The 14,823-nt window shown below is 36.3% G+C and overlaps 1 protein-coding gene across 1 annotated transcript in view; it reads right to left on the bottom strand.

The window, feature by feature from the left end:
• The window catches only part of LOC140183144 (uncharacterized mitochondrial protein AtMg00810-like), a 33,601-nt gene extending 19,579 nt beyond the window's left edge, over window positions 1-14,022 (bottom strand). Inside the window, exon 1 of the mRNA XM_072231165.1 lies at window positions 13,773-14,022. Coding sequence (XP_072087266.1) covers window positions 13,773-14,022 — 250 coding nt within the window. The remainder of the gene's footprint in view (window positions 1-13,772) is intronic.
• Window positions 14,023-14,823: the final 801 nt, after the last annotated feature.

Below are 14,823 nucleotides of genomic sequence, written 5' to 3'. Positions count from 1 at the left end.
GTAAACGTCTTCCGCTTCCCTTCCGGGTGGCCATCCTGAAAGAAAAAGGGAAGAAAAGTAACCCAATAATAGAGATAAGAAAATAAATGAAGTATAGTTGGGTTAATGCCAAATGATAAGGGTCTCATTTACATGGAAGCTTCAACATGTACGTGAGAAAATAATAGAAGCCATGGCATACCAGTGGTGAAGAATTTGCAACAAAGGAGGGGAGAATGTGGGTAATGCAAGATAAGATAAGTTCATATCAATGCAAGAGAAGTACAAGTATCTTAAAAGATTAGCATTGATTTAAATAATGTTACCCAATCAGAATAAAACAAGTCATAAGCACCAAGATAATACCAGAAAATATATAACAGTTGAATAAGAACATTTGAACACCAATAATTTTAGAAAAGAAAATAAAAATATGCACAAAATTAAAATGCAATGAATGAAAGTATACAAATAAATAAAATAAAATAAAAGATAAGAGGAATAAGAAGAGTAAGAAAGAAAGAAGAAAGAAGAAAAGATAGAAGAAATTAAGATTGGGGAAGAAAAGATAAGATATTTGGCAAATTAGGATAAGCTGTGCGGCGCAATCGACGCGGACGCATGGGGCACGCGGTCGCGTGACTTGCACTTATAAGGATTGATGCGGTCGCGTCGGTCACGCGGTCGCGTGACACAGTTTATGCTGCTGGCGCGAGGGCAGCCTCGCTCTCGCACAACTCTCTGTTCAAAAAATCATTAATTTCCAAATATTGGGTGACGCGATCGCATGGGGCATGCGATCGCGCGAGTGGCCACTTAGTAGGATGTGATGCGGCCGCGTGAGGCACGCGGTCGCGTGAGATGGACTGCGCGTCCAGCGCCAGTCCAGCACCACTCTAGCACAACTTTCGGATGCGCACCATTATTACGTCAAAATCCTGGTCACGCGGTCGCGTGGGAGGCTATTATTCTCATATGACGTGGTCGCGTGGGACGATTTGTGCCATTGGCACGCCTCCAGCCACGCTCTCGCGTGACTCTCTATTCATTTTATTATTCTCTCCCACACCTGCGACGCGGACGCGTCAAGGAGGCGGTCGCGTCGCATGAAATTTTTTTTTTAATGCATGAAAAATGCAGAATGCAATGCTAATGTGAATGCTATGCATGATTCCAGGTTCAATAAAATAAAATAAAATTCAAAAACAAACAAAACTAAATAAAATTAAAATTGCAAAAGGAACGATCATACCATGGTGGGTTGTCTCCCACCTAACACTTTTAGTTAAAGTCCTTAAGTTGGACATTAGATGAGCTTCCTGTTATGGTGGCTTGTGTTTAAATTCATCCAGAAATCTCCACCAATGTTTGGAATGCCAACAGCCTCCGGGGTCCCAAACTAGGCATGTGAAGCTTCTGAGCAGCTTCAAACAGATTTTCAGGCTCCCGGGGTGATGAATATCAGAATATTTTCCAGGATCCCAAACTTTGGTTCTAAATCTGCCTCCGTCTTGATCTACATGTTTCCATCTGGGCGGTTTAAAAAGTAGAATCTCACCATGGTAACCAAACGTTCTCCGTGATCCATGCAATTGAGCATGATACCAATCCGTGTACTTCGAGGTGAAGTGTGGAACCTTATTGAACCTTGTGCACCAGCTCTGAGTACGAGCCATTTTCTTCTTACTCTTTAAGCCGCAAAGAGTTCTAAGCTGGCCATCTGTTTCAAGCAAACCATATTCAAGTGAATAAGTAAAGTTATAGGTTAAGGATTTACCCACTTGAAGCTTGTATTAGGTGGTAATGGCCTTGGGGTAGGTGTTTCCGGTGGTTCTGTAAGTTCTACTCCCTTGTGCTCTTCTGTGAATTCCTCCACTTCCTTGCAAGGTTCTACAATTATATCTGTGTCCTGGTCAAAGTCTTCTATGTCTTCCTCATCACTTGAGTCATAGATTGGAGGTTAAGAAAAATCTACCTCCACATCGTCTTCGTATTCACTTGGGGAAGATTCTTCGATCTCAGAAAATTCACTTGCGAATGCAAGTTCATTACTAAGAAAGCCAGACTTGTGACTATCATCATCAAGGGAATTTGTGTCCTGGGTTATTCCGTCTGATTCTTCATAAATGACTTGCCTTGGAGATTGTGCACTATCCTCCTTAGCATCAACCGTAACGTCCTTGACGGAGTTTTCCTCAGTTCTGGATTCCCATGGAGGTTCAACAACTCCTAGATCTTCAACCAACTCTTCTTCTTATACAGTGACAGCTTCTTCTACTTGTTCTAGTACGAATTCATTCTCTGTCTTGTCCATTGGAGTTTCTGGTATCTTCTTTATACTCCGCTCTTCATTAGACTGTCCACATGGGACTGTGGCTGATCCTTGTATATTTGAGCACCTATAAACCCATTGAATTACTGCTTGCTCCAGTTGTCGAATGGTTGTTTGAAGTTTATTTACTGTTTCCTTTAGGCGAACCTATGCTTCTCGGGGTGTCGGATTTGGACATGATACATAGGAAAGTGGTGGTGATTGGGAGTGATTGGATTGGAATCGGGGTAAGGAAGGATCATATGGTGGCGAATGGTGAAGAGAAGCTTGTGAGTGTGGTGGTTCGAGGTTATGTTGACAGGATGGTCTATAGGCACGGGGTGGGGCTTATTGGTAGTTACAAGGTTGTCCACCATATCTTTCAGCTGGGTATGCATTGTAGAATAGTCCTTGTCCATGATATCTCGGAGGGTGTTGTTGCCTAAAGGGTTGATTAGATCCTCTTGGCTCCATCCATCCTTGATTGGTCTGACCTTGATGCACATTCCTGCTGTAACTTCTATTTCCTTCAACAAAATTAGAACCAAACTCAAAGCGAGAGGGGTGAGAGTTCATGGTAACTAATGCAAATAAAAATAAAAATAAACAAATAAACAATTAAAAGAAAAAAAATTTACAATAACCAATAATAAGGCACACGTTAGCAGTTCCCCGGCAACGGCGCCATTTTGACGTTAGGTTTTTTGCCAGTAAAGAATTTCATAAAAATAGTTGCGTTGTAGATACAGTCTCTAAACCAACAAAAATCCCTTCGTACAAACATTTTGGTTGTCACAAGTAACAAACCCCTTAAAAATTGTTAACCGAGTATTCAAACCTCGGGTCATCTTCTCAAGGAACTGCAAGGAAGTATGTTCTTATTATTGGCTATAAAGGTCGTAATCGGGGTTTAGAAGGTGAGAAGCAAGTGATTTGAATGACAAGTAAAGTAAATGGCGATTAAAATAAATAAATAATGTAAAGCAAACTTTTGGCAAGGTAAGAGAAATTGGAAGTCCAACTTAGTTATCTCTCTCAACAATGATGAAAGTTGAATCTAAATTCCACTTAGTTGACCTTTACTAAAGCAAAGGAAAGTCAAGGGACTAATTAGTTTGGCCTTCGAATCCTATTTATTTCCTAAGAAAAAGTTGGGATTATTGAAGTTCAGTTCAATTAGCAAGATAACGATTATCAATTATGCTGAGTTGGTAACTGTTGAGTTACTGATTTCTTAATCGAGACCAAAAGGGGAAAAAGTAAATTGCTGGAATAAAATATCTTCAAATCGGAAACGATGATAACATAAATTAAAAAGAGCAATCATAAACTGAAAATACCTCAAATATCACTAATTCAAATAATAATCTGTAACATGGAATAATTCATAAATTCAATTATAAAAGTAAATAATCAACTTAAGTGCTGGAATAAATAAAACTAAAAGGGAAGCTAAAACAAAGAAACGTAAAATCTGGATCGAGAGTCACTCTTACAAACTACGAGAAGTCCTAAATCCTAAGAGAGAGAGGAGAGAACCTCTCTCAAGACTAAATCTAAATCATGGGAAGTAAAAATTGGCGAGCTCCCCCTGAATGGATGCATTCCCCCACTTTATAGCCTCTAATTTGTGTTTTCCGGCCTGAAAACTGGGTCAAAAACAGCTCAAAAATCGCCCCCTGCGTATTCTGGTACGTTCAGGTTGCGAACAAGTGACGCGGAGGCGTCTTCCACGCGGCCGCACGGATTGAAGTTCGCAGATGCGACGCGTCTGCGTGGATCACGCGTTCGCATCACCTAGCGTCAGGGCAACTATGGCATATTATATATCAAATCGAAGCCTCGAACGTTAGCTTTCCAACGCAACTGGAACCGCGTCATTTGGACCTTTGTAGCTAAAGTTATAGCCGTTTGAGTGCGAAGAGGTCAGGCTGGACAGCTTAGCAGTTTCTCCAACTTCTTGTATTCCTTCCACTTTTGCATGCTTCCTTTCCATCCTCTGAGCCATTCCTGTCCTGTAATCTCTGAAAACACTTAACACACATATCAAGGCATCTAATGGTAATAAGAGAGGATTAATAATAAGCAAATATAAGATCAAAGAAGCATGTTTTCAATCATAGCACAAAACCAGGAAGGAAAATGTAAAAACATGCAAATAGTATGAATAAGTGGGTAAAGAGTTGATAAAATCCACTCAATTGAGCACAAGATAAACCATAAAATAGTGGTTTATCATGCACTTTTTCGGTTCATCCAGTATATTAATTTCAGTTTATTTGTATTTTTGGGGCTCTTAATGTTTGATAAATACCCTGATTCCATTCACTATGAAGCTGAAACAAAATAGCAGCCAGACAATTCCAACAGATATATACATTAACATCTCAGACCAACAGGACAAGGACTAATCCATCTTGAATCAGATATATACATTAACATTAGATTTTCAATAACATTTACATTAATATTCACATATATATTTTGAAAGAAGCAGTGTTTGCTTTTCTAAACAAGTTAAACAAAATAGTCTTAATTACAACCATTCAAACAAAGTATATTCTATTTACTATCTATATCCCCTTATGTGAATTTACAATAAGGGCTGGAGAGGACATCAGATGACTTTGGGAGTCTTATTGTTTCAGATGCCCAAATCACTTGGTCTCTGATTTTGGTGATAAATATGTTTAATGTGTACATATGCTTACGTTATAGCGCGACTTCTCCTTATTAGTGACCATTGTCTTCTTTATTTTCGCTGTAAGGACAAAAAAATTTGGTCAATACTTCACTTAGTATATCGACAAGCACAAGCATGCATATTTTAATCAAGTGAATCAACATGACCAAGTCCACTGAACCGAACTCCCTTGATGTTCTGAATAAAACGTGATAAACATGCAAACAGCTAGAAAAACATTTCTGCATGCAAAAAAATCCAACTGAACACATAACAATCAGGTGAATCAAAATGACCAACCCTACTAAACCGAACTCCCTTTATTTTTTGAATAAAACGTGATAAACATTCAAATAGCTAGAAAAATATTTCTGCATGCAAAAAAACTCAACTGAACACATAACAATTAGGTGAATCAAAATGACCAACCCCACTGAACCGAACTCCCTTGATGTTCTGAATAAAATGTGATAAACATTTAAACAGCTAGAAAAATATTTCTGCATGCAAAAGAACTCAACTGAACACATAACAATCAAGAGAATCAAAATTATCAACTCCACTAAATCGAACTCTATTCATGATTTGAATAAAACGTGATAAACATTCAATTAACAAGATAAACATTTCTGCATGCAAAATAACTCTACTGAATACACTAACAATAAAGTGAATCAAAATGGCCAACTACACTGAACTGAACGCCATTCATGTTCTGAATAAAAATATGATAAATATTCAATCATCAAGAAAAATATTTCTGCATGCAAAAAGACTCAACTAAACACATTAACAATCAAGTGAATGAAAATCACCAAGCCCACTGAACAAAACACCATTCATGTTTTGAATAAAATGTGATACACATTCAATCATCAAGAAAAATATTTCTTCATACAAAAAAACTCAACTAAACACACTAACAATCAAGTGAATGAAAATCACCAAGCCCACTGAACAGAACACCATTCATATTCTAAATAAAATGTGATACACATTCAATCATCAAGAAAAATATTTCTTCATGCAAAAAGACTCAACTGAACACTTAACAATCAAATGAATGAAAATGACCAACTCCACTGAACTAAACACCATTCATGTTCTGAATAAAACGTGATAAACATTCAATCATCAAGAAAAGAATTTCTACATGCAAAAAGACTCAACTGAACACACTAACAATCAAGTGAATGAAAATCACCAAGCCCACTGAACAGAACACCATTCATGTTGTGAATAAAACGTGATAAACATTCAATCAGCGACAAAAGCATTTCTACATGCAAAAGGACTCAACTGAACTCACTAGCAATCAAGTGAATCAAAATGACTAACTACACTGAACTGAATGAAAATAAGAACTCATTTTCATTCTTATGCCCTAGTTATGCAAAAAAAATTGATTCAGAATAAGTCGATCTACTAAACGAAGCAACTCAATCCAGTAAACCTAAAACGCAACTAGGAGAAATGCGAGATTGCGAGATTTTAAAAGAACAATAGTTTTTATCATACCTTTTGCATTCTCTATTGCTGTTTTCGTTTGTTTTTTCTTCTTCCTTTCGAAATCTTCTCGCGATTTCTGAGTAGAAGTAGTTTTCACAGAGAAAACGATCGAGCTTTGAAAGATTTTGATAGAGATTCGAAGTTCTCCAGTAGCGGTTTCAATGTTGAAAAATGAACGTTTTTTCATAATGAAGCACATATGAATTTTAAACATTTTCGGGGGTTTGGACGCATGTAATATTCGTTTATTTAATGGGATTGGGTTTTTTTTTGGTGTTGGACCAGCTTGGATGGACTTGGATAAAAAATTATATGGATATGTAGCATAACTGTTTTCTATATATCCAAAATTAACAACCTATACTAACAAATTCTAACTAATAGAATAAATAATAATATGTAACAATAATAATATTAAGTAACAAAGGACAAAAAAGAACCCACATAATAAGAGAATTTGTTAGCAAACTCACCCAACAATCAGAAGCAACAAAGGAAAATTTAACAATTTTGTTGAAGCTTAATAATAAATCAGAAGAAGGGATTTTAGAACTTTTAAGATGGGTAAATCCACAAAAATAGCTCTATTATCTTATTGTTTAACCCATTATTAGTGTATAGAATCAACAAATTCAATAACATATTCATGAAAAATGTTGCCTAAACCTTTAACATCAATCATAAAATTATTATCTAAACTATTACCTAAATCTGATTTAGCAAAATCTTCTTATTATCTAAACTATTACCTAAATCTGATTTAGCAAAATCTTCAACAATTGTTTGATCGTTATCCACAACCATAGTGATATGAAAGCATGGAAGAGAAAAATGCCTAAAAAATAAATAAATGAGTACCAAGAAAATCAATAATACTAGATATGATTAGAGGTAAAAATAAGTTAAGCCAAATCAGGCTTCATTCTTAATAAGTTAAGTCTGTAATATAGTTAATTGACCTGAATTTGATCTATAATTTGTTATGTATTTGTTTTTAAATAATAAGCCTGACTTGTTATTGAGTATGGCTTAGCTTGACGACTATTAAAAGGATTGATAATTTTTTTTTACAAAATAATTTTTTTTAAAATATTATTTTTAAAAATTATTTTTCAAAAAATTTACTTATGTATAATATATCAAATTTAATGTTTACAAGAATATCTAAATATTTTAAAAATTTAAAATATTTAATAATTTTTTAATCATAAAAAATATTTATATATTTATTTATGTTTTAACATATCAAGACATGCTTATAAGATTTGTTTGGATCTAATCTATTAATAAATTTAGACTTTTAAAATAATTTTAATTTGAACTTATTTTATAATAGACTAAATTATATTAGACTAAATACAAGTCAGATTATATATTTTTGATAGATTATTTGACTTATTTCCTCCTCTTGGAATGATCTAAAAATATAATTATAAAATGACAATTTATTTCAGCTATGAAACCTATGTCCACTCAAAATATAAAAAAAAATGAAAGAACTGAAATTACAAAATAAAAAAAAATAAAGACAAGGGATGCATCATCAATATATAATAGGATAATTCACATTAATAAAACAAATAAAATTATTTAAGTCGATCCACACGTATATGCACGCTGTTTAAATTTTGATGGCTTAAAATTTTATTTTTATGTGTTTTTATATAACTTTTTAAAATTTTTATTCATTATATATTATTAGGCATTTAATAGTAGATTCTAATTTTTGTTCATTATATATTATATAATAAAAGAATAGTATAACTTAGCAAATATATAAATTATATACTTAAACATATTTCAAGATTTTAAAAGAACATGATTATCAAATTTATAAATATTTTAAAAGGATTATTAAGTTGGACAATTTTTTTTTTTTGTGACTGAAATAAATTAAACAAAGAAAAACAAAACAAACAAAACAAGGAACTGCCTAAATAGAGGGACAGTCCCGTTCAAGACTATTCTTAAACTCCTCCCAAGGTGAAAGAAGCTTCACATGCGAAAGTTGTAACTTCGTCGCCATCTTTGCCATAATATCTGCCACCGTGTTTGCATCTCTCATAATCAAACGAAAGTCAACCCGCCAATTCCAATGCATGATATCTTTTATTTTGAGCACCAGTGGATCAATAAACCCAAAACCATCTTGAGTAACAAGATTAAATGCTTCCACACAATCTGTCTCACAAATAACATCTCGTTGACCCACATCCCAAGCTAAGAGATATCCTCTCCAAATAGCAAACAATTCTCCTTGAAGAATACTATTACTCTCAATCATTCCCAAACACCCCCTTTGCCAGCTCCCATTACAATCTCTAATAACACAAGCAAAACCAACACTATCACCCGAACCAAAATAACTAGCATCACAATTAATCTTAAAAGTACCAATAGATGGGGGATTCCAAAAACTATTTAGATTAGAGGGAAGTGATATACGTTGTAATTCAAAAATATTCCTAAGCTCCTTTTCTGAAGTTAATGCCAGACAAATCACTTTTTTCGGAGGCCAAGTTTCATGGGGATTAAAGATGTCATTATTCCTTTCTCGCCATATCCACCAAAGTCCCGAAAAGAACTTGAACGGATGCTCTCTGCTATGATACAAGAACCAGTTCTTCAAATCCAAAGGATGACAAGAAATATCCAACCTATGCCAGACAAGCTGAGCTTTTGGACAATCCCGAATACAATGTAAAACCGATTCCTGGCTAGAAAGATATCTTGGACACCTATCCGATGACGACATCCCTCTTCTAAAGCAAAAACTTGCAGTAGGAAGAGCCTCCTTAAGACACAACCAAGCCAAAAACTTATGCTTTTCCGGAACAAGCTGACGCCAAAGCCAAAGCCAATTCTCCCGCTCCTCCCAACCAAACAGCTGCTTACACAACCACAAGTAACCATTGCGTGAGTCATAGACTTTGGCAGCAGACCCACTCCAATACCAACCCACTTCCGGACCTGCTTGTTCATCTGGATTGTAAGAGAGAATATTATCTTTCAAATTTTGAGATAAAGGAGAATAAAGAGTATCCAAATGCCACCTACCAACCGACCAAATATCCTGTATCCGGAGATTCGAATCAGAAATGTGAACATAATCAATCTCATTAGATAACCGTCCTTCTCTCCTCCAGCTAGAAAACCAAAAATTCTGGTTCAAATCTCCAATACACCAAGCAAACCCATCCTTCAACACTTCCCAAGCCTTGCAAAGACACCTCCAAATGGGAGAGTCCTTGTTCTTAGGATAACTAAAACAGTCATATAGAGATGATCGGTATTTGGCATCCAATAATTGGACCCATAGCTTGTTTGGCTGCTGGAAAAAAGTCCAAACTAGCTTCCCAAGAAGAGCAATATTTACACAATAAGGATCTCTAATCCCCAAACCTCCATATTTTTTTGGAGTAACCAGTACCTTCCAACTAACAAGATTCAATCCTCTTCCATCAACTTGTCCTTTCCAAAGAAAATTCCTCATCATAGACTCCAATTTACTAATGATTCCTTTGGGAAAAATAGAGACATGCATCTGGTACGTGGGAATAGCAGCAGCAACAGAATTAACCAAGCAGAGCCTACCAGCCCGATTGAGTAAACTTCCTTTCCAGCTTGCTAGCCTACTCCAAATCTTATCCAGGACACCATTGAAAGCTGAAAGAGTCACCCTAGAATGGCTAAGGGTAACTCCAAGATACTTGCCCAAGTCCTGGACAAATCTGATAGAGGATACCCCAGTAAAAACCTCTTTCCTTGTTGCAGAGACATTCTTGGAGCAAAGCGCTTTAGACTTCTCGACATTAATCTTCATCCCAGATGCTTTGCAAAAAGTCTCTAAAACCAACATCACATTTTGCACTTGTCTCTTTGTAGCTTTACAGAACAGAAGCAAGTCATCCGCAAACATTAAGTGGGATATTCTTGGTCCCCCTCTAGAAATAGCAACCGACTCCCACAAGCCCAAATCAACCTGATGACTAATAAAGCATGCCAATCGCTCCATACACAACACAAAAAGATAGGGTGACATAGGGTCTCCTTGTCTAAGACCTCGGCTAGGAGTAAAGCCATTCAGACGACTCCCATTCCAAAGAATAGATAAGGAAGAAGCAGTGACACAATTCATAATCAAATTAAGTGTAGGAATAGGAAAACCAAAGATTTTAAGGGGTATGAGCTAAAAACCTCCAGTCAACTCTGTCATAAGCTTTCTCCAGATCAATCTTAAAGGCCAGTGTGCCTTTCTTTGATTTAGTCTTCTTCATAAAGTGGAGGACTTCTTGAGCAATAATGATGTTGTCAGGAGTTCCTCGTCCCTGAATAAATCCTCCTTGAAGCGAGCCAACAATCTCCGCAAGATGAGGACGAAGCCTATTAACAAGGACTTTCATGATGATCTTGTAAACTACATTGCAGAGACTAATCGGCCTGAAATCATTCATAGATACCGGTGATTCAACCTTTGGAATGAGAACCAGTAAAGTCTCCAACATTCTCGGATCAAGAGGAACACCAGAGAATGCCTGCTTAACCATCTTCCAAACATCAATACCAATGATCTCCCAATATTCTTTGAAGAAGAAAGCTTGAAACCCATCAGGACCCGAAGCTTTAAAAGAGTTCATGTGAAAAATAGCTGCTTTGACTTCCTCCATAGTAACTGGTGCCGTAAGGTTATTGCAAGCTTCCTCATTCAGAGAAGGAAGAGGCACATCACCAAGGCAACCCAAATCAACATCATCCAAATGACAGAATAAGCTTTTATAGAAAGACTCTGCTTCTTGACTCAGAACCTCTGGATCAGTTTCCCATACTCCATCCTTGAGAAAAAGGCCATGAATCTTATTATGCTTCCTTCGCGCAAGAGTTTGAATATAAAAGAATCTTGTATTCCTATCCCCGAACCTTACCCACTGCTCTCTGGACTTTTGGAACCATAGGAGCTCTTCTTGCACTAAAGTATTATTATAACCATCAAGCAACTGTTGCTCTTTCTGACACAAATAAATACTATCCACCACTTCCAAACACTTTTGTAAATAATTAATCTGCTGCTCTAATTCACATTTCTTAACAAAAATGTTACCAAATACCTTCGAGTTAAACTCTAGTGAATTCTTCTGTACTTCCGAAAGCTTGCCATGAATTCCTCTATTACCAGACCACCATGACTGGTTCACAATATCCCTATACCCAGGATGAGTAGCCCAAGTAGCAACAAATCGGAAAGGTCGATTCCCTTTAGGCTGAGGACGACCTTTACAACACACCAGAATAGAGCAATGATCAGACTGAAGCCTATTTAAAACTTCTGCATAAGCCTCTGGAAAGATAGATAACCAACTACTATTTATACAGACTCGATCAAGCTTTTTTGCCACGTCAACATAATTTTTCACCCTCCTGTACCAAGAAAACCGCCTCCCAATAGTCTTCAGATCAAACAAACCACTATCCCCTAATGAAGTAGCAAACATGTCGGCTCTTTGATGAGAAAATTGACAACCCTTAGATTCATGAGAAAATTTGACTTCATTAAAATTACCAAGAACAATCCAAGGTCCTTGAAAAACCATGGATTGTGCAACAAGATAATCCCAAAGGAGAACTCTTTTATTAAATTGAGGACTGCCATAAATACCACTACACCTCCAAATTAAATTATCAAAGTGAACCTCAACAGTAACACCCTGATCAAAAGCATCAATGAACTTACAACAAACACCCTTCATAGAGGATAGAAACCAAATACCTCCCTTATGCCCCTCTGCTTCTACTATACCAACAGAGTGATACCCCAACCTTTCCCAAAATAATTTTAAATGCTGAAAAGGGGAGTGAGTTTCAACCACAATAAAGAAAATATGTATAAATTTCCTAACAATTTCCTTATAATGCACCCGGGCTAACTTATTAGAAGCACCCCTAATATTCCAAACAATCATATTTAAACTATCCATAAATAATAGGGACATAATAAATAAGAACATAAACTCTAAACAGAATCACCAACCTCAATAGGTGGTTTGTCCTGCGGTACTGGCACACTCTGATCCTCAATAATTGCCACCTTTGGACCTCCTGACACTGCACCTGCCATGCTTCCATCTACTAAGGTTTCCTTTGTTGTGCCACCATTTTTATCAACTGGCGAGTTCTGCAAGGAGGAAGGCCGAGGACGCTTCCGTAGAGAGATTCCACGACGTGCAGGAGTTCTGCACGATGGAGATGGCGCAATTTCATGTTTTTCTCGCTTCCCCATCCTAATGCCAATTGATTTGCCTCCATCACCATGCAAATTGGGCCTTGGAACCCTTCTCGGACCAAACTTGTGCTGCTTTCCATCTTGGTCCTTCAAACCTGATGACTGGCCCATTGTGAATTTTCCCTTACGCAGCACTTGTTGCCAGCCCTCTCCATCATCCATGCATGCCTCATTAACATGACCATCAGGCACGTGAAGAGCCAATGATTCCGTAACTACATCCTTCCCTTTAACAACTCCTAATTTCTCACCCAAATTACGAGGATTCTCACCCAAATCACGAGCTTCTGATTCAGCCTTTTGTTGAATCTCATGATTGTTGTGTGGCACTAATGTCGGGGCTTCATTATTTTTTTCATCACCAAAGGAATTTCTGTTTCCTTCCAAGGACTCCTTCTCCATGCACAACGATTTATCATGCCCATACCGTGCACAAGTAGTACAAATCAACTGTAAACTCTCGTACTCCACTTCATAAGTCACACCCTCCACTATAATATGTTTGATTACAGGCAACTCAAGATTAATTTGAACACAAGCTTGGGCATATTTTCCTCTTTCTGCAAGCTTAGTAGCCAAATCTACTTTCACCGGAATCCCTATTGCAGAAGCAATTCGCAGCATTGCTTGTTCCTGGTAGCACCAAATTGGAAGTCCCGAGACTCGAATCCATACCAGCGTTGATCCAAAGAATTTTTCGCATGGCCTAAAATCCACATCCCATGGCTTTATTGCAACATAGTGACCGTCTATCAACCACGGACCACCAAGAATGACTTTCTCACGATCCGCAGCAATAACAAATTTAACCAAAAAATATTCAAACCCCACATCCAACAAATCAAACCCTCCTTTGATGCGCCATACTGTCCGAAGCTTATGCATGAGAGCCATGTAGCCATAATGCTTATCCAGCACCTTGATCACGATGGCTTCCTTATAAGGTTCAGCTAGACAGCTCTTTGCCTCCTTGGTAAAATTGACACTTGGTGGACGAGAATCACCTTGCTTACCTGTCACTGTCGCGATACCATCCCCAGATAAAGACCCTACTAATGCAAAGGCCTTAGACTTTTCTGCACTAATGACTTTATCTCTAAAAGAGACCTTGGATGGCTTTTCTAACCCCTCTTGAGAAGAACCCTCCTTAACACCGGATACACACCCACCTACGCTCTCCCCCTTATCTCTTCCGATGGCATGGCCATCTTCCTCACCGTGTTCCACCCTCAACCGCTCACTCCTGCTCTCTCCTTCTCTCATTCTCCTTGAGTACGTACTCTTTCTCTACTAGGGTTTTTGATATTGATAGATTTTTATCTTGTTTATTAAGTTGGACAATTTGATATTTATGTCTATCTTTTTTAAAATTAACTTATTGAAAAAATTGACTGAGAATAAAAAAAAAAACTGAAGATAGAGACCAAAATTAAACCATATTATGCTCACTTGAAGAAAATTAGAATCTCATTTTTTATATTTCATTGAATGATGCCAAAACTTTGTTCTTTATGTTATTATACAAAAATTTAGTATAAATTTAAATATCTATGTTCCTTTCATATTTGTCTATCCCATAAAGTTAATTAAATAAAAATATTTTAGATATGACTGAAGATTAAATAGGCATTGTATTTAGAACAATTGATGCACAAATATAACATTTTACATGCTAAAATGATTAAGATTAAGGTAAAAACTAAAGTGATTATATATGTATAAGATTAATTCATAACTTACTAAGTTTTTTATTCCTACTACTCTATTCTTATTATACAGTAAAACTTTAAAAATTAAAGATGATAGATATTTTTAGTATAATATAAATTTATTAATCTTTTTTAATATGTCATAAAACTTATTATAATTTCAAAAATAAAACTCAGACACACTTATTAATAAAACAAAAAATAAAAAATATTATGAAATCCAACAATAATAATGTAAATTTTGTATTTTAGATAATTTCATCAACCACATTGTTTTCATTATAGATGAAATTATGGACTTAATATAATCAGGCTACATAACCAACACTTAAAAACAAAATAAAAAAAGAAAGCT

This window comes from Arachis hypogaea, chromosome 20 (genome assembly GCF_003086295.3).
Source record: "Arachis hypogaea cultivar Tifrunner chromosome 20, arahy.Tifrunner.gnm2.J5K5, whole genome shotgun sequence".
Classification (NCBI taxonomy): Eukaryota; Viridiplantae; Streptophyta; class Magnoliopsida; order Fabales; family Fabaceae; genus Arachis; species Arachis hypogaea.
Note: the sequence above shows the minus strand (reverse complement) of the source record. Positions and strands in the feature narration are given on the sequence as shown.